Below are 25,381 nucleotides of genomic sequence, written 5' to 3' on the forward strand. Positions count from 1 at the left end.
TATCTAAGGAAAAGGACAAGGAAACAAGTGTATTGATATTTATATTATTACATAATTGATAGAATTTAACGTATTACGGGGGTGGGTATTATATTTATGGGGTATATAAATTGATCGCAAACGTTTATAATAACTATACACAAGAATTAAATAAAATAAGTCTTCATTTAACAATACCACTATTATGTAGTGTACAATAACACGATTAATTAAGACGTAATTTCACCTGTTAGTTGACGTCAACTACAAATCTTGGCTGAAACATATATATTATGCAAGAGCTAAATCTGCCTATCGCAGGTCTTTCTTTGGGCCTGAAATGTTATATAAACTATTAATTAGACATTTCTTAACTCATCCAGACCATAACCAAATCTCGATGGCATCGGATACTCGAGATTTTAACTAGATTAGAACGGTTCGCCATTTAAAAATTTAATTTAAAAATGGGAAAGCGAGGCTAAGTCTCGAATATACCAGTGCCCTGGTTACCATTATGCACTCAGAATGAAGTAATTTGAATGAAATTTTCAATATTTTCCTTTTAAATTATCTATTTTTAAGCTATTATAGCAAGAATGGTAAACTCTTTAAATTTTACATAATGTATCTTTAAATTTTATGTATATATAATATATACAATCATATTTTTGAGACGTTGAATATTGGATGACCATTCCCGCATGTCAATATCGAATAATCTGTTTTTCAAGTTTACGAGATACATCTCATAAGCTCAGTAGTAGCCTAATATAGTTGCCTAATGTATTCTACCAGCAATGGCATGCTTTCTTAATATAAGCTAACATATAGTCATGCATATCATATTCACCCTTTAGTGCTACATAACAACTACGCTTATGTATTTGAAGAACGAATTTGCGAATCTGAGACACTCTGGATATCCTTTCTATATTAATATACCCATATTTCAGCACCATAAAACATAACAGTGGAGATAAATGCATTGGCATTTAATTAATATGGAATCGTGTGCAGCTTTGGGAATGATATTTTAGTTATCGCCTGAAAAATCAATATGGCTACAAATTTCGTTACCAGTAATATTTCTTCTGGCGAACTAGCCCGCCGAAATAACTTAAAGAATTTGCAAACAATAAATGTTATCCAAGTGCTAGACCGTTAACAACTGCGATACCAATTCTAAACGGTTTAATTTGCCTGGCACCGAGCGGTGCTAATCTAAAATTCGTTAGACCGAAATTAAAACAAACCTCGGAAAGGGGTCATTTTATGGTTTACAGGTAAAAGTATGATTTTGTATTATTTATTTAGATTCTGTTATTATTGATACGGGGAACCATGGTGGGTAAGTGGGTAAGACGTTGGCTCGCAAGCCTGGATGTCGCGTGTTCGATTCCTACATTGGCTGAGAAAGTTCATAGGGATTTCCCGACGTGGTTTCCCCTTGTCATTGGTGCAGGACGAAAGGCCTGACAAGGACAGCTGTTTAGTCGTTCGGATGGGACGAAAAACCGAGGACCCGTGTATACATTGACGTGCACGTAAACGATCCCTTGGCAGTTGAAATTCGATATGAGTAGGCCATAGTACCACTGCCCGGGCAAATTTTCCCTCCTAGCACATTCATTAACCCTGCCGGAGCAGACCAATAGTACGTTTAACCCCATTTCATTTCATTTCTTATTATTAATACGAGTCGATACAAAAAGAGCACATGTTCTTTATAGACTAGTTTTGTTTTTGCTTTTTGGGGGGTTGGGGTTGTTTGTTGTTTTTTTTTTTTTGGGGGGGGGGGGGGAGGGGATGTAAAGAGGATACAGAGTAGACAGTCCTTCCACCACAAACAGATAAAAAAAATTTCCTGCAAAAGGTAGAAAGAAAAAGGGTGGAGAAAACCTATTAACAGAAGGGTAAAAAAAAACTCAGTGGTCTGAATCCACCAGTTTATTCATGGGTCGTAACTCTATTTTTCATGTCAACAACAAAACAAAAGTAGGCCAAGTTGTTATTATCAGCGATAGAGGAGATCAGTGAATAGTTATTGTGAAGTTATACCCTGTTATATTGAATTATCGGACTTGTTAGAGTCCAAAGTTCTTCGGTCATGATGGGGAACATTTTAGTAAAGTCTGCAGCACTTGATTTCGGCATACAATGGGGCTGTTGGGCTGTTGCCGCACTTCTCAAAACAGAGAAATTCTACGACATGGCAGGTGAGTGAGTGATATTTGAAATTTGATCAACTGGTCTACTTGTAGTTATAACAATAATAGAAATATATATCCCAGTGTTTATATCTTTTTAAATATGTCAAAAATATATTGGTTATATAATTTATTGTCTTTATGCTTATATAACCGTTATACTTGTTTATTGGTGCAGGGGAGGTAACTCCAAAATTAAAAGTAACATAAAACTTTTTTGCCTTTGTTTTTGGGGGTTTTTTTTAAATGTTTGTTTCGTTAAATATATTATAATATAAATGAGTTTGACGAAAAAGTTGCTGAGGATCTTTCTCCTTGTCGGTGACCTAGGGTTCTGGCAATAGTGTCTGCTCATTCGAATGGAACGAAATCCGAGTCCGAGTGCAGACGTTGGCGTGCATGTAAATGAACACTTGATAGTTTAATGACAATGTGCAGGGCCCTTGAGAGGAAAAAAAATGTGTTGGGGCGAGATCTTATTCGCCCCCCCCCCCCTCCCCCTTCCAGCACTAGTCATATCTAGATGATTCTCTAGCGGATTGCGCTAAAGCGAAAACTTTTGTACATACTTATAAGCTACAAATGAAGATTAAAAAAATAATTGCCCATTTCAGTTTTGAACTTTGATATTCATGGGCCCCATACTCTTATGGGCCCTGGGGCGGCGCAACTGCTGCATTCCCCTCCCGTAATTCCTGTCTAGTCGAAAACGTCACTGCCGGCCACAATTCACTCATAGCATACTATACATAACATGATCTGTCTTCGTTAGTCCAGCTAGTGCATAAAAAGTAGGGCATTAAACGCCATTCCAGGTTTTTTTTCTGGATTGAAAGTAATTTAAGTTTAGAAACCAACTTTCTTAGTGATTTGAATTTAAAATAGCCAATTCTCTAACTCAATATCATCAAAAATCTTCGACATTGAAAACACGAATTATTTGTCAATTCAAATCAACATTGGTCTTGTGATCTTACAGGGAAACGATGGGCCTCTGATATCCAATATTCAAGACAAAATAAACATTTTACCATTGGTACACGAATCGTGTACCATAATGCGTTTCAGCGCCATTTGGAACAAGGGACTAGACAGGGCTAGACATATTCCACAAGTCATGTCAAATGGTGACGCTATATTCTTATCTGGAGAGCATGCGCAATAAATACCATCGGTGTAGACTGGAAAAACCAGACGCTAAAGATTGCCATTCACATGAGACTTCTGGCGTATTTCGCCGAACATAACTGATTAGAAATTACAGTAAAAACAGAAAAGATTGAATGTAAATCAGTTTATATACATTATTACATTATTATTTGCGTTGCGACCCATTTTTGTCAATTTCTAGGTCCCAAATATTAGCGACTTAGCTCCTTTAAATAAAACCAGCACAAACTGAATTTAAAGGAGCTAAATCGCTAATATTTGTAACCAAGAAATGGACACAAATGGGTCGCAGCGCATATAATAATGTAATATGAATGAATAATTCGTGTTTCCAATGTCGAAGACTTAGCAATATTAAATCATGTGTGCGTTTGGATTCGAGCCAACTAAACAATAACATACCTTTTGATCCAGAGTTCAATATCCAGCAATGATGTCACTTGTTCCAGTATCACTTCCAAAATTATTTTAATAAAGATGGACATATCCAATTGAATCGCCGGATTGTATAACAACGAATCGTTAATTGGCGACACACTTAATGCGGTGTTTTCAACAACTGTTGGAGTTTTATATACATTAAAATAAATGTTATAATATATTATTTAGTATATGAATAATATGTTTGTAATTTCAGGGAGTGCGACCTTTGCCCTGTTAGCATACCAGTCGCTGTCATCAGGTGGCCAGTTCTTTCTACGACAGAAGATTAACACGGGGCTAGTTTTAACCTGGGCTTTGAGGTCAGAACATTCAAACATTATTAATCAAATCTTTCCTTAAAGAGAGAGAGAGAGAGAGAGAGAGATGGGGTTTAACGTCCACTCGACACAAACTAGGTCATTTCGGGACTAACATATGGTTTAATTTTTTTTACATAATTCGCTTGCGCGTAGGGGTCTTTAGCAGTGAGGGGAAACCGGAGGACCCGGAGAAAACCCACGAGGTTGGACAGGCGACCCTACTCCTTTCCTTAAAGAGTTGGTGGGGTCGTCAAATGACTTTAGATAATAAGGTATTGTAATGTGACATGATTCTGACCCTGAGCTTGTACGTGATTAGAAGTAGGATCGCTGCCTAAATACGTGGGTTTTATCCCAACGTTAAAGCTAATTATTGACGCTAGTCCCTTCTTTGTGTTGAGTGGGCGTTAATCCACAATTATTTCCATTTCTTTAACGAGAAGAAGGGCGGGGTCGGGTGGGTCGGCTAGAGTACACTGGTTTCATGTCACATGTACCATGATGAAGCTTCCGTATATTTTAAGCCCGGTTCCTACATGTCACGGATAACAATTGTAGGTATAAACAGGAAAGTGTATCTAGTCGTTAGGATGGGACGTAAACAAATGTCCTGTGTACAATTCTGATGGTTCAGGGTTATTTTGTATTTTGTATTGTTTCAGATTAGGATCGTATCTATAGTAACGAGAAAAATGAAAGATGTTATTTTGTTGATGTTTAAGATTAGGATCGTATCTATAGTAACGAGAATAATGAAAGATGATTATTGTGTTGATGTTTCAGACTAGGGTCGTATTTAGTAACTAGAATAATGAAAGATGGAGAAGATAAAAGGTTTAATAACGTGAGAGATAAACCAAGTATCTTCTGGATCTACTGGACAATCCAAGGTACGTTTAACTAACATAATGGAAATCAAACCAAATGGGGTTTAACGTCCTACTTTCTACACCAACCGGGATAGTGCAGAAACACATGCACCATTATTCCCGAAAGGTTGCGTTTCCGCCTACTGTTTCTCGAACTGCGAACGGTTCTTTTAGGTGCACGTTTCATCAGAAGGGCAGGAAAATTCTAATAACTTTCTTGGCCAACACACTGGTTGGGGGCGCCAGTGTCTTACTCATTGGGCGATTGTGGCTCCGCTGCTATGTGGGTGGGTGTTTTTTTTTTCAATAACTGAATTTCGCACAAAGGTCTTTGGAAAGGATGGGGATACCTGAAGATTACCTACAACATGGGATGGAACCAATGACCGACATAGAGTACATGACCTGTGTTGTACAAGCACGCGTTAGACCGACTGTAGGTTTAGCACTTAGGATCTTAGTCAATATTGTAATAAAGTTGTTCTGTTACTTTAGCTAGCCAAGCTCTTTGTGTATTGAAATAAATGGATAGTTTTATCAAGTGTAAATTTATTTTGTTTATTAGGTGTATGGATATTTATCACTCTACTACCAACTTTAATAGTGAACAGTAAACAACGTGATAGAGATCTAACTACTAATGATTATATAGGCTGGGCGATCTGGGCTCTAGGATTCTTCTTTGAAGCTGTTGGGGATTACCAGAAATCAGTGTTCCGAGCAAACCCTGATAATGCAGTAAGTTTTAATTACAGCCTTTGATCGTTATTTGAGGGATTTTGTGGGTTTGTAACTACAATACTATGAAAATAGACTTTATAATAGGAATATCAATCAAAAAATGGTTCAATTCTTTTCAATATCTTTACAAAGATATCATCAATAGAAAATTTGTCAACATTTGACATCCTCTTTAGATGATAGGAGCCATGGTAGGTCGGTCGGAGAGTAGGACTTCGACTCGCTAACATGGAGGTCCTGTCTTCGATCCTTACGTTGGCCGAGAAAGTTCATTGGGATTTTACGGCGTGGTGTCCCCTTGTCAGTGGTGCAGGACCGAGAGTCTTTCAAAAGACAACGCATAGTCAGTCGTTCGGATGGGACGAAAAACCGATTTGACCTGTACACATTGGCGTGCACGTAAAAGATCCCTTGACAGTTGGAATTCGATATCATAGCACACTGCATAACGTATGCCAGTCTTCATTAGCCCAGTCGGAGCTAGGACGTTAAACTCCATTTAATTTCATTTCTGTATACGATGTGGTCGGGACGTGGTCAAAAGTCTGCGCCATCTGTAATTTTCGCTAAAATCTTTGAATGTTCTCTTTCATCTGACTGAATCCAAGCCGAGGGGTTAGCTACCGTAGATATTTTGTTTTTCTTTTCGTAATTAAAAGTTGAATAATCAGTTTGAGTACATTTTAGTGGAGATTAACTTTAACCTTATATGGACATAACTGAACTTAAAGATGCATTCCCACGAAAGTATTAACAGGGCAGTTATTTCCAATAAAAGCATGCCAACTTTTATATGGAAAGTAGAGACAGGCAATCTTACTACTGTAGAAAAATGCTGGATCCTGAAAAAGACAGGATAGGACAGAATTGTCGAGTCACGTGACAAACATGGGTGTGTATATATATATGTATTGTATATATTATATATTTTACAGGGTAAATTTATCAGCACTGGTTTATGGAGTATTTCCAGACATCCAAATTATTTTGGTGAAATTTTAATGTGGTTAGGAATCTACATATCGTCTACTTCCGTTCTAAAAGGTGTTGAGCATATTGGAGTTATCTCTCCTGTGTTTGTAGCCTATCTGTTAACGCGAGTTAGTGGAATACCTCTACTAGAGAAATCCTCGGCTAAGCGATGGGGTTCATCACCAGCTTATCAACAGTACGTTAAATCCACAGCTAAACTTATTCCATATATTTTCTGAATTAACAATGAACGATCTCGGGTTTCCCAATTTTGTATATTACAAGATGTCCTCTAATTATTATTTTTTTTTATTGTTCTGGAATTGTTTATAATAAAAGTTTACGAATTAAATTTGGCTGTGTGCTGGTTTCTGACTCCCTCCGTCCAGCACGCGATCTGTTGATTAGATGTTAAAACTATATGACAATCCCACTGTCCACCACTCGACCTGTTGATTGGATGTTAAAACTATATGACACTCCATCTGCCAACCACGCGATCTGTTGATTGGATGTTAAAACTATACGACACTCCCCTTGCCCGCAGTTTGATCAATACCCATATCGTGAATCACTTACTATCTGTTCCAGGTGATACTACGACACGAAAATGGCTTGCCATTTCTCCAATTTTTTTTATTTAAAACGACTTAAACGTAGTGACATACCTGGTATTGTAACCCCATTGCTTTCTAACACCAGGGGACCCATTTCAGATTGGTTTGTTTTCATCGCGCTACTGAACATCAGCCATATTTGACCTAGTATTCTGGAACATCCCAAGAAGACTGGGAGTGTTAGGTTGACTTTGAGTCGTTTCGGCCTACTTGGATGATAGGGTAGTTGTTTCGGCCCAGTTGAATATAATAACTTTTAAGCGCTTTTTACGGGTTACCAATTGACTTGAATATTTTATTGTCCCCAGTCCAAGGGCTGTAACGTTTGGATTTTGATATAAATTACAAACAAAGTTTAACCTGAACTGACACCTGATGGACATTTAGAAGGAGGCTATACGACATAATATGCAAAAGACATCGTGGTTTGCATAGTTATTCCCTTGCTTAAAACTTTACTTTGAGTTTTGGCTGGAATGATGATCAAAGTAATTGTATATGTAACTTAATTTCTCATGAAACCTAAGTAAAACTATTTTTATACGTCCAGATTCATAATGTGGACGTGTTTTGTCGTCGTCCCTGTCTGTTCGTGTGGGTGTGTGTGTTTGTTTGCATATTGTAACTTGTCAGGACCCGAACTTGACAGCACACCAACCATGTGGCGACCTTTTTCATTGTGGGAACTTGCCCAGGTATTCACAACGTTACCAATTGTAGTTTTTGTGCAAATTTAGGCATGTCCCCACATGTGAGCAAACATCGGTATTTTTAGACATTCCTTCACACAATTAACAAAGCCCTTGGAACTCCGCTTTCAACTTGATTGAGTGTGGGCGAGAATGATATCCAATCAGAATGAGCCTTAAATTACGCCGTCTCTAAATATTGACCAATCAACAACTTCTTGGCATATCAAGTCCCCACAGAAGTGGCAATACTTGGGCAATATTAAGCACTGTGACAAGCATAAAATGACATTTTTCAATGAAATCCTTTCTATTTACACCCTGTGGTTTTTCGCTCAATTGAAAATGGTCGCATTTCATTTTGGCTGAACCGGAAATTTCCCATCTATAGGAAGGTGGTGTTAAAATTTCAGACTGCTAGCTCTGCAACAATAATGAAATTTAACCCTTCTCAATTTAGTGAAAAAAAATACATCTTCGATCGAAATAGGCATTCTTTTTTTTACTAAAACCAGCCGTCCCGTGGGACTACTTCATTGAAATTTTCACAGTGTCTTCGTACTATATACAGGAAGGCGGAATTAAAATTAAGAGTTTTGGAGCAAATCCGATTTTTTTAGCGACCATGGCCCACGTTTTGTTGAAAAGGGTGTTTTTGGACATAAAAGCAGCCTTTCCATTTGCCAAGGGCATTGAAATTGTCACAGTTACGTCGTACTATATGCAGGAAGCTGGTATTAAAATTTAAGAATGCTAGCTGAAGTAGAACTGTACATGTGACAAGCCTAAAAAGACATTTTTCAATCAAATACTCCATATTATCATATTATATATAGTGCGTGGTTTTTCTTTCGCTCAATTGAATATGGCCGCATTTCATTTTGGCTGAAGCTATGAACCTAAAATAGGGAAATAAAGCGTTAGAGAGCAAATCCGATATTTTGGTTTTTTTCACTCAATTGAAAATGGTTGCATTTCAATTTTTTTGCAGCTAGCAGCCTGAAATTTTAACACCACCTTCCTATATATATTTACATAACTCCCCTTTTATCTTCAACAATCTACACTTCTTTGACCCGACTTGTTGCCGATTCGTTGAGACAGGATCATTAAAATGAGTCTGTCCGTCCCTGTCCGTTCGTCTGTCTGTCTGTCTTTCCGTCACACTTTTTGGGACACAATAAGGTGAGCATTTTCTGCTTAGGCTAAACAGAGATAAGCAATAGGATTTCTTAATGTTTTGTAGCAAGATAACTTTAGTTCTAATTAAGTGAGAGTGATGGAACTTGGTGTATAGTGTCATTACATCAATACCTTGACTAAGTCAGATTATGAGCATTTTCTGCCCAGGATAAGCAGAGCGATAAGCAATTTAATTGGTCAAGACTTTGGAGCTCGATAACTTTCCTTCTAACTAGGTGAGAGTGGTGAACCTATATAGTTTCATTACATCAATACATTGACTAAGTTTGATGATGAGCATTTTCTGCTCAGTCTAAGTAGAGACTTAAATCTGATTGGTCGAAACTTTGAAACGCAATAACTCTCCTTCTGAGGTACAATGTTCAAACTTGGTGTAGGCTTGACAGTGTTCGGTCATGTGCATTTCCACCAATATAAGTCTGAGCAGAGGTAAGCAATGTCATTGGTTAAGACTTTGGAACATAATAACTTTGGTTCTAATTGGGTGAGCGTGATGAAACGTATTGTATAGATTCATTATATCAACACCTTGACATAGTTTGATGATCAGAATTTTCTGTTTAGGCCAAGTAGCGATAAGTAATTTGATTGGCCAAGACTTTGGAACATAACAACTGCTTTTAATTGACTGAGTTCAATGATTAAACGTGCTAATGATGATAATAATAATGATAATAATAATAATTTATTTTTAATATAGCGATTAACATAAAATCTCAAAACGATTGACAACAGTTACATAGCTAAAATGAGACAGAAAAGTAAAAGGAATGACACTACCAAGAAATGAAAATAACAATGGTGCTCAGATAAAGTAAACCTTTCTAAAAACAAAGAAGTGTTTTAAATGATGATTTAAAAGAATTTTAATTTGTAGACGCGTTTTTGTTTTAAAAAAAAAACATTTTCTGGTTACTTTGGTAAAGATAACTACGGGTTTTATTCACCTTTTGTCGTCTACTGCCATACGACGTTGAAAACACCAGTTCTCGTCCGATCACTGAAGTTAAGCAACGTCGGGTCCGGTCTGTTTTATTCGCCATATGTTATGATTTTGCTGATCATTACTCCCAGACAGATGCGACTTTATGGTCTTCACACTGGGGCACAGAAAGACCCCCACTAACATCCCCAATCACCACTATTTTCATCCAAACTCTAGGCTCGCCACAAGTGACTGAAAATTGACCAAAAAATGACCCGAAAAGGGGGAAAATTGGCCAAAAATCGCCAAGAGACTGTATTTCAATAAAGGTGAAATTTTGAGATCGGTCCTTCTGACTGTGAAATAATCAAGTTGAGTCCATTACCCCCCCCCCCCCCATATGATGCGTTAAAAAATGATCAAAAATTGTCATCAATATCACCAATTGAATCGCCGGATTGTATAACAACGAATCGTTAATTGGCGACACACTTAATGCGGTGTTTTCAACAACTGTTGGAGTTTTATATACATTAAAATAAATGTTATAATATATTATTTAGTATATGAATAATATGTTTGTAATTTCAGGGAGTGCGACCTTTGCCCTGTTAGCATACCAGTCGCTGTCATCAGGTGGCCAGTTCTTTCTACGACAGAAGATTAACACGGGGCTAGTTTTAACCTGGGCTTTGAGGTCAGAACATTCAAACATTATTAATCAAATCTTTCCTTAAAGAGAGAGAGAGAGAGAGAGAGAGATGGGGTTTAACGTCCACTCGACACAAACTAGGTCATTTCGGGACTAACATATGGTTTAATTTTTTTTACATAATTCGCTTGCGCGTAGGGGTCTTTAGCAGTGAGGGGAAACCGGAGGACCCGGAGAAAACCCACGAGGTTGGACAGGCGACCCTACTCCTTTCCTTAAAGAGTTGGTGGGGTCGTCAAATGACTTTAGATAATAAGGTATTGTAATGTGACATGATTCTGACCCTGAGCTTGTACGTGATTAGAAGTAGGATCGCTGCCTAAATACGTGGGTTTTATCCCAACGTTAAAGCTAATTATTGACGCTAGTCCCTTCTTTGTGTTGAGTGGGCGTTAATCCACAATTATTTCCATTTCTTTAACGAGAAGAAGGGCGGGGTCGGGTGGGTCGGCTAGAGTACACTGGTTTCATGTCACATGTACCATGATGAAGCTTCCGTATATTTTAAGCCCGGTTCCTACATGTCACGGATAACAATTGTAGGTATAAACAGGAAAGTGTATCTAGTCGTTAGGATGGGACGTAAACAAATGTCCTGTGTACAATTCTGATGGTTCAGGGTTATTTTGTATTTTGTATTGTTTCAGATTAGGATCGTATCTATAGTAACGAGAAAAATGAAAGATGTTATTTTGTTGATGTTTAAGATTAGGATCGTATCTATAGTAACGAGAATAATGAAAGATGATTATTGTGTTGATGTTTCAGACTAGGGTCGTATTTAGTAACTAGAATAATGAAAGATGGAGAAGATAAAAGGTTTAATAACGTGAGAGATAAACCAAGTATCTTCTGGATCTACTGGACAATCCAAGGTACGTTTAACTAACATAATGGAAATCAAACCAAATGGGGTTTAACGTCCTACTTTCTACACCAACCGGGATAGTGCAGAAACACATGCACCATTATTCCCGAAAGGTTGCGTTTCCGCCTACTGTTTCTCGAACTGCGAACGGTTCTTTTAGGTGCACGTTTCATCAGAAGGGCAGGAAAATTCTAATAACTTTCTTGGCCAACACACTGGTTGGGGGCGCCAGTGTCTTACTCATTGGGCGATTGTGGCTCCGCTGCTATGTGGGTGGGTGTTTTTTTTTTCAATAACTGAATTTCGCACAAAGGTCTTTGGAAAGGATGGGGATACCTGAAGATTACCTACAACATGGGATGGAACCAATGACCGACATAGAGTACATGACCTGTGTTGTACAAGCACGCGTTAGACCGACTGTAGGTTTAGCACTTAGGATCTTAGTCAATATTGTAATAAAGTTGTTCTGTTACTTTAGCTAGCCAAGCTCTTTGTGTATTGAAATAAATGGATAGTTTTATCAAGTGTAAATTTATTTTGTTTATTAGGTGTATGGATATTTATCACTCTACTACCAACTTTAATAGTGAACAGTAAACAACGTGATAGAGATCTAACTACTAATGATTATATAGGCTGGGCGATCTGGGCTCTAGGATTCTTCTTTGAAGCTGTTGGGGATTACCAGAAATCAGTGTTCCGAGCAAACCCTGATAATGCAGTAAGTTTTAATTACAGCCTTTGATCGTTATTTGAGGGATTTTGTGGGTTTGTAACTACAATACTATGAAAATAGACTTTATAATAGGAATATCAATCAAAAAATGGTTCAATTCTTTTCAATATCTTTACAAAGATATCATCAATAGAAAATTTGTCAACATTTGACATCCTCTTTAGATGATAGGAGCCATGGTAGGTCGGTCGGAGAGTAGGACTTCGACTCGCTAACATGGAGGTCCTGTCTTCGATCCTTACGTTGGCCGAGAAAGTTCATTGGGATTTTACGGCGTGGTGTCCCCTTGTCAGTGGTGCAGGACCGAGAGTCTTTCAAAAGACAACGCATAGTCAGTCGTTCGGATGGGACGAAAAACCGATTTGACCTGTACACATTGGCGTGCACGTAAAAGATCCCTTGACAGTTGGAATTCGATATCATAGCACACTGCATAACGTATGCCAGTCTTCATTAGCCCAGTCGGAGCTAGGACGTTAAACTCCATTTAATTTCATTTCTGTATACGATGTGGTCGGGACGTGGTCAAAAGTCTGCGCCATCTGTAATTTTCGCTAAAATCTTTGAATGTTCTCTTTCATCTGACTGAATCCAAGCCGAGGGGTTAGCTACCGTAGATATTTTGTTTTTCTTTTCGTAATTAAAAGTTGAATAATCAGTTTGAGTACATTTTAGTGGAGATTAACTTTAACCTTATATGGACATAACTGAACTTAAAGATGCATTCCCACGAAAGTATTAACAGGGCAGTTATTTCCAATAAAAGCATGCCAACTTTTATATGGAAAGTAGAGACAGGCAATCTTACTACTGTAGAAAAATGCTGGATCCTGAAAAAGACAGGATAGGACAGAATTGTCGAGTCACGTGACAAACATGGGTGTGTATATATATATGTATTGTATATATTATATATTTTACAGGGTAAATTTATCAGCACTGGTTTATGGAGTATTTCCAGACATCCAAATTATTTTGGTGAAATTTTAATGTGGTTAGGAATCTACATATCGTCTACTTCCGTTCTAAAAGGTGTTGAGCATATTGGAGTTATCTCTCCTGTGTTTGTAGCCTATCTGTTAACGCGAGTTAGTGGAATACCTCTACTAGAGAAATCCTCGGCTAAGCGATGGGGTTCATCACCAGCTTATCAACAGTACGTTAAATCCACAGCTAAACTTATTCCATATATTTTCTGAATTAACAATGAACGATCTCGGGTTTCCCAATTTTGTATATTACAAGATGTCCTCTAATTATTATTTTTTTTTATTGTTCTGGAATTGTTTATAATAAAAGTTTACGAATTAAATTTGGCTGTGTGCTGGTTTCTGACTCCCTCCGTCCAGCACGCGATCTGTTGATTAGATGTTAAAACTATATGACAATCCCACTGTCCACCACTCGACCTGTTGATTGGATGTTAAAACTATATGACACTCCATCTGCCAACCACGCGATCTGTTGATTGGATGTTAAAACTATACGACACTCCCCTTGCCCGCAGTTTGATCAATACCCATATCGTGAATCACTTACTATCTGTTCCAGGTGATACTACGACACGAAAATGGCTTGCCATTTCTCCAATTTTTTTTATTTAAAACGACTTAAACGTAGTGACATACCTGGTATTGTAACCCCATTGCTTTCTAACACCAGGGGACCCATTTCAGATTGGTTTGTTTTCATCGCGCTACTGAACATCAGCCATATTTGACCTAGTATTCTGGAACATCCCAAGAAGACTGGGAGTGTTAGGTTGACTTTGAGTCGTTTCGGCCTACTTGGATGATAGGGTAGTTGTTTCGGCCCAGTTGAATATAATAACTTTTAAGCGCTTTTTACGGGTTACCAATTGACTTGAATATTTTATTGTCCCCAGTCCAAGGGCTGTAACGTTTGGATTTTGATATAAATTACAAACAAAGTTTAACCTGAACTGACACCTGATGGACATTTAGAAGGAGGCTATACGACATAATATGCAAAAGACATCGTGGTTTGCATAGTTATTCCCTTGCTTAAAACTTTACTTTGAGTTTTGGCTGGAATGATGATCAAAGTAATTGTATATGTAACTTAATTTCTCATGAAACCTAAGTAAAACTATTTTTATACGTCCAGATTCATAATGTGGACGTGTTTTGTCGTCGTCCCTGTCTGTTCGTGTGGGTGTGTGTGTTTGTTTGCATATTGTAACTTGTCAGGACCCGAACTTGACAGCACACCAACCATGTGGCGACCTTTTTCATTGTGGGAACTTGCCCAGGTATTCACAACGTTACCAATTGTAGTTTTTGTGCAAATTTAGGCATGTCCCCACATGTGAGCAAACATCGGTATTTTTAGACATTCCTTCACACAATTAACAAAGCCCTTGGAACTCCGCTTTCAACTTGATTGAGTGTGGGCGAGAATGATATCCAATCAGAATGAGCCTTAAATTACGCCGTCTCTAAATATTGACCAATCAACAACTTCTTGGCATATCAAGTCCCCACAGAAGTGGCAATACTTGGGCAATATTAAGCACTGTGACAAGCATAAAATGACATTTTTCAATGAAATCCTTTCTATTTACACCCTGTGGTTTTTCGCTCAATTGAAAATGGTCGCATTTCATTTTGGCTGAACCGGAAATTTCCCATCTATAGGAAGGTGGTGTTAAAATTTCAGACTGCTAGCTCTGCAACAATAATGAAATTTAACCCTTCTCAATTTAGTGAAAAAAAATACATCTTCGATCGAAATAGGCATTCTTTTTTTTACTAAAACCAGCCGTCCCGTGGGACTACTTCATTGAAATTTTCACAGTGTCTTCGTACTATATACAGGAAGGCGGAATTAAAATTAAGAGTTTTGGAGCAAATCCGATTTTTTTAGCGACCATGGCCCACGTTTTGTTGAAAAGGGTGTTTTTGGACATAAAAGCAGCCTTTCCATTTGCCAAGGGCATTGAAATTGTCACAGTTACGTCGTACTATATGCAGGAAGCTGGTATTAAAATTTAAGAATGCTAGCTGAAGTAGAACTGTACATGTGACAAGCCTAAAAAGACATTTTTCAATCAAATACTCCATATTATCATATTATATATAGTGCGTGGTTTTTCTTTCGCTCAATTGAATATGGCCGCATTTCATTTTGGCTGAAGCTATGAACCTAAAATAGGGAAATAAAGCGTTAGAGAGCAAATCCGATATTTTGGTTTTTTTCACTCAATTGAAAATGGTTGCATTTCAATTTTTTTGCAGCTAGCAGCCTGAAATTTTAACACCACCTTCCTATATATATTTACATAACTCCCCTTTTATCTTCAACAATCTACACTTCTTTGACCCGACTTGTTGCCGATTCGTTGAGACAGGATCATTAAAATGAGTCTGTCCGTCCCTGTCCGTTCGTCTGTCTGTCTGTCTTTCCGTCACACTTTTTGGGACACAATAAGGTGAGCATTTTCTGCTTAGGCTAAACAGAGATAAGCAATAGGATTTCTTAATGTTTTGTAGCAAGATAACTTTAGTTCTAATTAAGTGAGAGTGATGGAACTTGGTGTATAGTGTCATTACATCAATACCTTGACTAAGTCAGATTATGAGCATTTTCTGCCCAGGATAAGCAGAGCGATAAGCAATTTAATTGGTCAAGACTTTGGAGCTCGATAACTTTCCTTCTAACTAGGTGAGAGTGGTGAACCTATATAGTTTCATTACATCAATACATTGACTAAGTTTGATGATGAGCATTTTCTGCTCAGTCTAAGTAGAGACTTAAATCTGATTGGTCGAAACTTTGAAACGCAATAACTCTCCTTCTGAGGTACAATGTTCAAACTTGGTGTAGGCTTGACAGTGTTCGGTCATGTGCATTTCCACCAATATAAGTCTGAGCAGAGGTAAGCAATGTCATTGGTTAAGACTTTGGAACATAATAACTTTGGTTCTAATTGGGTGAGCGTGATGAAACGTATTGTATAGATTCATTATATCAACACCTTGACATAGTTTGATGATCAGAATTTTCTGTTTAGGCCAAGTAGCGATAAGTAATTTGATTGGCCAAGACTTTGGAACATAACAACTGCTTTTAATTGACTGAGTTCAATGATTAAACGTGCTAATGATGATAATAATAATGATAATAATAATAATTTATTTTTAATATAGCGATTAACATAAAATCTCAAAACGATTGACAACAGTTACATAGCTAAAATGAGACAGAAAAGTAAAAGGAATGACACTACCAAGAAATGAAAATAACAATGGTGCTCAGATAAAGTAAACCTTTCTAAAAACAAAGAAGTGTTTTAAATGATGATTTAAAAGAATTTTAATTTGTAGACGCGTTTTTGTTTTAAAAAAAAAACATTTTCTGGTTACTTTGGTAAAGATAACTACGGGTTTTATTCACCTTTTGTCGTCTACTGCCATACGACGTTGAAAACACCAGTTCTCGTCCGATCACTGAAGTTAAGCAACGTCGGGTCCGGTCTGTTTTATTCGCCATATGTTATGATTTTGCTGATCATTACTCCCAGACAGATGCGACTTTATGGTCTTCACACTGGGGCACAGAAAGACCCCCACTAACATCCCCAATCACCACTATTTTCATCCAAACTCTAGGCTCGCCACAAGTGACTGAAAATTGACCAAAAAATGACCCGAAAAGGGGGAAAATTGGCCAAAAATCGCCAAGAGACTGTATTTCAATAAAGGTGAAATTTTGAGATCGGTCCTTCTGACTGTGAAATAATCAAGTTGAGTCCATTACCCCCCCCCCCCCCATATGATGCGTTAAAAAATGATCAAAAATTGTCATCAATATCAAATTCCACGTGTTTTAAAAAACACAAAAAATATTAATTCGAAATTACATGTTATATAAAAGGACATAGTTAAAAATGTAAAAATAGAAAACTGAACATTAATTAATTATATAATAAACATTAATTAAAATGCGAATAGTTATCAATATCATATTCCACGATTCTTAAACTACATAAGAATAATAATACGAAATTAAAGTACATAAAATCACCAATCAGGGATTACTTAAAGTATACATCGGGTAAAATGGTTGATTAGTATCCTATATAGACCATATAATAGTCCTTTACATCTACCGTCTTCATTAGCCCAATCGGTGCAGGAGAGTGGGACGTTAAACTCTATTTCAATTCATTTCATTTACATAATCAATTTCTTAGCAATTTTAAATATATGTGGGTCAATGAAGCGTCGGACATGCTTTCATTCCAAAAATTGTCGATTACAGAACCATCCATTGTGCCCGTTAAAAAGCTTATGGTGCAACCCACCTGACTATCATACCACCACCCTCCTCCAAATCTCTTGGCACAATCGTAGCCTCCAGTATCATCACCGTCATAGGTTGAGAAGGGATTGTTGTTTAAGTTGATAGTACCAGTCAAACTATCACCACATGGTATCCCAACATCAGTGTAGCCACCGATATCAAGTTTATAGGATGTTGATTTATTACCTATGGTAAAGTTGTAATAATTACTGATGCACATTGAAGCATTGGATGTGTACAGGTGAACACCCAGCGTGTAGGTACTATTAGGATTATCAAGGAGATAGAGAACATTTTGCAAACCTAACCATTTGTTAGAAGCAACATTACCGAAACCTTCTTCATACTCTACCAGTGTTCTATTAAAGCTCTCGCTTGAACAGTACTTATTACGACTGAGTATCCCTGTCCATCCACCATCGACAAATGAACACAGTACCTCAAACGAATTAGGAGATGTTGCTGGTTTTATGTTAGTCAGTACATCGTTAGTTGAATTTAAACCTTTCTGGAAACCTTCTGTACAGTCTGTAAAATTAACATAGAATGGTAATTTAGATGAAAAGATACGTCCTAATTGGTATTTGTTTAGGAGCAATAGGGAATTTTATTTTCAATGACATTGTTCATTGGCAATGGCAAATATCGTTGTAGATGGTTTTAAGAATATAGGCCTACCGTGTTTCGTTGTATACGACTAAAGAGACAACGTGTTTTGACGTGTGTTCCGATTTGCGATGGCGGAGAGTGGTATTCTTGTGATTAGCGAAGGCTAGGCGCATATTAATATGGCCCACCGATCGCTTAAACGAGAGGTTTGAGTAGGCTGCTTTGATGAATCGGATTTGGCCGTTGTGCTCAGATAAATGTATGGCAATATCTGTAGCAGGCTGTCCCCCTAATAGGTCTTTAGATGCTGTTGAGATCTTGGGCGGCAGCAGCGAGGATAACATAAAATGGTAGAATACTTTTCATCCAGGTGTTCAATATGAGAGATTAGTGTTCGGCGAGGAGATAGGTTGATTACAATAAGCACATATATCGTCACGTTCAATCGCCGGATATAACAAAGACTCTTAAGGAAAATTCCCCGTGCACTCAAGGCACGTTACCTTTGGACTCGTACACTGCAAATCCTCTTCGCTGTTACAATTTCAAAAGATTAGATATTGCACGACAGTCTGCAGAGGTTACAAAAACCACATGCGTTATCTGTTAGGCGTGTTCCTGTGATATTTGTTTAGGAGCGATAACATTGTTATTATCAAGGATAATTGGTGTTATTCGTATTGGGTGATGGCAACTGTAATGGACACACAGTATATTTGGCTGTATCATTTCAGAGCGCTTGAAGGGTCTTATTGAAATGAAATGAAATGAAATGAAATGGGGTTTAACGTCCTACTGTTCTGCTCCTAAACTGGGCTAATGAAGAGGGGCGGGGGGGGGGGGTCTTATTGCGTATTCAAATTAAATGAATTTTGTAATGGTCTGTTATCTGTGCAGCATTATTGACGTTTGTATACTGTTTTTTTTATGAATATTGAATTCTTTTATAGAAGCTTTCTTGATTTAGTATCCAAATATGGGGTTTGGGTTATGTTACATGTAAACCCAATGACAAATGTTATCGCTTTAAATATATATATGTTACTGGTCATGTTGATAATTGGCCTGACAAGGACAGCTGTCTAGTCGTTCGGATGGGACGAAAAGCCGAGGTCTCGTGTACACATTGGCGTGCACGTAAAAGATCCCTTGGTAGTTGTAAATCGATACAAGAGTAGGCCATAGTACCGCTGCCTGGGCAAAATTTCCCTCATGGCCCACTGTATGGCGTATGCCTGTCTTCATAAGCCCAGTCAGGAGCAGAACAGTAGGACGTTAAACCCCATTTCATTTCATGTTTATGTTTGTGTATTCCACACTCATCTTTGTATATGACAGGTTCGGGTTTATCACCAAGAGTTAAATTGTACAGGCATATATTGCTATAAGACAGTATTTGAAATATGAAATTCCAAATGAATGTATAACAAGTAGTAAACAATGTATCATAACTTTACCTATAATGGTATATTGACAACGGTCTCCATAGTAACCTAAAGGACAAGTACAATCGGACCTATCACATCCTATAGTCTGTAGAAAGAAAACAAGAGAAAACAATGCGCATTATACATATGTACATATTGATGCTTACCCTTTTTACATAAAACATATTGATCCTTACGTTTTACATAAAACATATTCATGCTTACATTTTACATAAAACATATTCATGCTTACCCGTTTTACATAAAACATATTTATGCTTACCCTTTTTACATAAAACATATTGATGCTTACCCGTTTTACATAAAACATATTGATGCTTACCCGTTTTACATAAAACATATTGATGCTTACATTTTACATAAAACATATTGATGCTTACATTTTACATAAAACATATTGATGCTTACATTTTACATAAAACATTGATGCTTACCTTTTACATAAAACATATTGATGCTTACCCGTTTTACATAAAACATATTCATGCTTACCCGTTTTACATAAAACATATTCATGCTTACCCGTATTACATAAAACATATTCATGCTTACATTTGTTCATAAAAACCTAATACTACTTTGCCACGACGCCGCCAGTACTAAATTGTATTTATACTTTTATACGTTCGGTTCGGTGATCGGGTGTAACGCCCTACTTCTTTGGGCTAACAAATCTAGTGAAAATGGGCATCGACGTGTCTCCTTAGTTTTCATCGAATTCCAATTTTCAAGCGTTCGTTTACGTGCACGCCACCGAGTACACGAGTGGGCCTTTTTCATACCATTGGAAGGACTAGATACATTTCCTTACCAGGCCATCAGTCCCGAACCACTGTCAAAGATTTACGTCAGCGAGTGTTTTGTTAATGGAATCAAGTTGACATGTAGCCTACTCGTACCAACCTTTGTGAAACAGGAACAACCAGTTGTGTCATCAGACATAACACAATCTCTACCATCTTGATATAATTTACAGGATGAATCCAGTTCACAATAAAGATATCTTTTACAATTTACTTTCTCTGTACACGCTCTAGGACAATCCATTTCCCGTGAAACAAAAATGGTTTCTAGAAATGTACTAGGATCACAAGTATTAACGACGACATCAGATTTACTGTATGAAGCAAACCGGTGACCAGCAACTGAAATAAAAACATGTGGTGCACTGAACCGAATCCACTCTTGCAAATACATTGATGAGCAATCAACTACTTGAACAGTATCAATGGTATGTTCAAAAATACCAAAGTACTGAGACTTTATTATTACGAGCTCAAATTTAGATTTTGAGTTAAGTTGACCGGTAGATGTGATGCGCTGTGCCTAATCCAGTCTTAAAGTACTGAGACTTTATTATTACGAGCTCAAATTTAGATTTTGAGTTAAGTTGACCGGTAGATGTGATGCGCTGTGCCTAATCCAGTCTTACCTGAGTAATATATGAGATGCAAAGACGATCTGTCATAGGGAGTATTATAGGGTTCTGTATTAGGGGATCCTGTTTACCTACTATATAGGGTAAAGCTGCTAAAGAGCCTTACTACTACTACTACGTCCCTGGGTTTGTCTTTTTTTTACTCCATAAACATCATAGAGGAATAATACAAACCAGAACAGGATGGTTGAGTACAGTTGACACTGTTGGTAAAGTCACCATTGCAACTAGCTCCACCATTAGATGGTGTTGGATTGTTGCATTGTCTGGTTCTGTACATAATTCCTTCACCACATGAAACAGAACATGAACTGTTTGTCCAAACACTCCAACCACCATCAATCGCTGTAATGATAATAATTGTTGTTTAAAAGATTCGCTAAAACTGGTAAGGTCTTCATAAAAGCTTCTTATAATGATACAGTAGAATATACGCTTATCCTAAGCACGTTCAATATCTGAGTTGCATTTAACATAACCTTCCATCGACGTAATATCGCAGAGGTAGTGGACTTAAGAAATTGGCAATAGAAAAGTGATGTTTTGGGTCGCTCTCGCATTTTTGTCCCCTGCCTTTCGAAGATTAGGCGAAACAGTTGTAAGTAATTTCATTGGTGGAGACTTGGAACACAATAATTTAATTAAGGTAGCATGTTCAAACTAGTGCTGTTTGGGACCATTTCACACTAAAATTCGTTTGGGCTACTATTAAGGGATATCTCTCATTTTATGCTCAGGATTTACTGTTACGCCTCATTCTTAACGTTTAATACATATATGTTATCCAATCTATTGTCAGCAAGATCCTTGTTATGTTTTTACATATTAAAATTACGTACCTTGCTTAGAACAATCACAGGACATCGCTTATTTATGGAATAGAAGAATATAAAAGCCATTGATATCATAATATTTATTTTGATATTAAAACTGCCTATTGCAGGTCTTTTTATGGCCTCAAATGTTATATAGATTACTGCGGTTTCGATTCCCCAGTTGTACGTGGCAATGAGTAAGGTCGTTCGTCCAACCTCGTGGGTCCACCGGTTTCCTCCCACTGCTAAAAGACCATATGTTAGTCCCGAAATGACCTGGTTTGTGTCGAGTGGACGTTAAACTCCATTCCTCTCTCTCTATATATAGATTATTTTTGAAACATTTACTAACATGACAAGCCCATAATCAACTCTCTGGACCATCGGATGCCTCCGATTTTAGGCAGATTAAAATACTGCGGCCATTTAACAGTATAATGATAAATAGGAAATCAAGACTTCAATGATCTACACTTCAATTAGTCAAAACTTTAAACACTCATAAAATCGCACAAAATCTAGTACTTTGAAATTTTCAATATATTAATTTTCATTATCTATTTATGGACTGTTATAGCCAAATCGGCCAGCTCTTTATCTAAATCTTACATAATGCATCTTTAACCAATATTATCCAACAGAGCGTCTCATAATTCTTACATAATGTATATCTTTAACCTAACCAAGATTATCCCACAGAACGTCTCATAAGCTAATGTTAGCTCATTATTGTAATTCTGTTGGGGTTTTTTTGTATTGGTTTTTTTTTGGAGAGGGTGGGGGAGGGGCGGGTCTCTGAGCTGCAGATCAACACCATATTTTTTCAGAGTATCACTTACGTATGAATATATCACGACTGGTACTATAAACTGTGTGTTATTATTTTATACGAGTTAGTATAATTGTATGGATACCGAGAGATACCTTGTCATGTCATACTATCATGTTAAAGGCCTCCCAGGTTTAGATTTCAACAACGAAATATAAAAATAATATAGTACTTACTACCCCATAACGGGAACCATACAACGTCATCAATATTAGATGTATAATTCTGAAACTGTATACTTGCCATTTTACCATTGTAAATTTTATTTTCTATGAAAACGCCATTTGCACCACAGTTGTATTTGGACTGACCATCTATTGTTACTGTAACACCTTTACATGATTCACCACTCAAATACAGGTAAAATAACTCGAAAGGAAAGATCATATTCCTTATATTACAAGAACACGTTAAACTATCGGTTGGGGTTAATGTATTCGATAAATACAATGCCGAATCTAGGTTACTTGTAAAGGTGTTGGTATTTATGATGTAGTTAACACTGATTTCTGTAAAATATTTATTTAGTTTACGTGTATTAACGCATTATAGCCTGCTGAACGGTTGATTCAGTTTTGTCGTGAAAGTGTAATTAAATACAATGCCAATTATAAAATTGACAGGTTTTGAACATCTTTACTCCAAGAATGTATATGTCCCTGGTGCATTGATGACATACTGTTAACTACAGTGTTTAGAAAGCAGTGACCTTGAAGGTGGCGGGGGTCAAGTATGGCTTTGTATCGCCCACATATCAATCCGGAAATCCGTGTGTCCGTTCGCATTGTTTGTGGACTCTCTACTGGTAGCAGTACTTATCTGATTTGAATGTAACTTAAAATAATAAGTTATATCCCAAAGATGGACAGAAGGTTCCCCGTAGCAAACTACATGGTGTGTATCCATCTAGATTAGCACATTTGTTGCAGAAAAGTAGGACGTATTTGATCTAATCGAGAGTTGGATGGCCGAGTAGTAAGCGCGTGTACGTTGTATCATGAACATTGAATTATGAACCTGTGTCTTTTGTCATTAAATCATATAAGTGGTCTTTATTATATAAACTAATGTGTAGTATGTATAGAAAGTGGTTAGGAATTATACCGTTGTCATTAATTAGCAGGTGCGTGACTATATCTGTAAAATACGTCACTACTGGTGTAAAAGCGTGACTAATTATAGCCCCCATCAGACCAAAGCACGATATGGTTCAGATCTAAAAGAATTGGCGATCCAAGGAAACTATTAATATATAGCATGTTGCGTATAATCGCGGTATAAATTTGATGAAATTGCTTCAACCAGTCTCCGGGATTGCCAGACTCGGTAGCTACACGATGTCGATCAAACAAGACCCCTACACGCTCTCAACACGACCAACGCGGCCCAAGAAGACCGTAACACGATAGAACACAATCCCGATGCGATGCAACAAGACACGCTTACGATCAACTCGATGTTGATCAAATCATCTCTCTACCAATCAGATTCCTTCCCGACGAAGTAGACCTTAATACGACCAATCACGATGCAGCACGCTTTGAGCAAATTTCAAGCTCAGAATCATATTTCCAATCCATATTTGTCTGTGAGGTCCATTCATATAATACATAATAGGGATTATATTTTAGATAGATTGCTGGTCTCATCGTATAAACTACCAAGTGTACTAGTGTATCCAAAAATTATATTCTTCTATTCTTCAAATATAAGCCTAGAACGGGCAACAGGAGAAAAGGCACAAAAGGCGTCTAGGAAAAAGCCATGACAAAGGAGTCACCTATTCCATTGGTACCTCCCTCTGCTACAAAATCAATACCTTCACAATCAATACCTCCAACACCTATGTTACCTCTACCTTCATCTCCGACTACTGACGAACCAGATGATGAATGTGCTGTTCATACATCTGAACACTCTGATCAATCTGACTATTAATGATATAGTGTTGGAAGGCACCCTGAAGTTGTACACCAAGCTACAATATCTATCTCCAGATATTCTGCAGAGGTCGGGATGGATCGGGAGAGGATCTGTACAATATCTGGACAGAAGCGAGTTTGTCGTGTTGGGGCCGTGATTAGGTCGAGTAGGTCTTATCAAGCTCTTGTTGAATCTGAACTGGAGACCTTCTCCAGCTTTACAACCCGACCTAAAATAATTTGGGTCGTGCTTTGGTGATGGGGGGCTGATGGAATACAAAAACCTGAACAATAGTGGTGTATATCATTCAATAGTCACGGTTTTAACACCTTAGTGACAAAACACTTAGTTAATCACAACCAACTAATAAAAATTCATGACGACTTTGACCTGTTAGTGTCGTATATTTTCATTTATAAAAGTTATCTGTTGCTTAGTCAACGATATCAATTTTACAGTGAGATGTTGCGCTAATGTTTATTTCCGAACAGAAGAGGGTTTTTTAGCACCGAGGCCATCTCTGTATGCTAATGATAAGTAAGATTATTTTTGTGTAT

The 25,381-nt window shown here is 37.4% G+C and overlaps 2 protein-coding genes and 1 non-coding gene across 3 annotated transcripts; 2 read left to right on the forward strand and 1 right to left on the reverse strand.

Moving 5' to 3' along the window:
• Positions 1-1,965: 1,965 nt before the first annotated feature.
• LOC126832280 (uncharacterized) lies at positions 1,966-7,036 on the forward strand. The gene is made up of 5 exons (XM_050563000.1): positions 1,966-2,198; positions 3,997-4,102; positions 4,886-4,992; positions 5,537-5,709; positions 6,648-7,036. The coding sequence occupies exons 1-5, from the start codon at positions 2,090-2,092 to the stop codon at positions 6,921-6,923; spliced, it is 771 nt and encodes a 256-aa protein (XP_050418957.1). The 5' UTR covers positions 1,966-2,089; the 3' UTR covers positions 6,924-7,036.
• A 3,642-nt stretch (positions 7,037-10,678) lies between these two features.
• On the forward strand, positions 10,679-13,749 carry LOC130010444 (uncharacterized). Its single transcript, XM_050563005.2, has 4 exons — positions 10,679-10,815; positions 11,599-11,705; positions 12,250-12,422; positions 13,361-13,749. The coding sequence occupies exons 1-4, from the start codon at positions 10,685-10,687 to the stop codon at positions 13,634-13,636; spliced, it is 687 nt and encodes a 228-aa protein (XP_050418962.2). The 5' UTR covers positions 10,679-10,684; the 3' UTR covers positions 13,637-13,749.
• Positions 13,750-19,828: 6,079 nt separating this feature from the next.
• LOC126832278 (uncharacterized) lies at positions 19,829-21,631 on the reverse strand. Its single transcript, XR_008789342.1, has 3 exons — positions 21,432-21,631; positions 20,723-20,964; positions 19,829-19,904 (listed from the first exon to the last, which is right to left on the reverse strand). It is a non-coding gene; the product is annotated as an uncharacterized LOC126832278 (transcript).
• Positions 21,632-25,381: the final 3,750 nt, after the last annotated feature.

This window comes from Patella vulgata, chromosome 9 (genome assembly GCF_932274485.2).
Source record: "Patella vulgata chromosome 9, xgPatVulg1.2, whole genome shotgun sequence".
NCBI classification, from domain to species: domain Eukaryota; kingdom Metazoa; phylum Mollusca; class Gastropoda; family Patellidae; genus Patella; species Patella vulgata.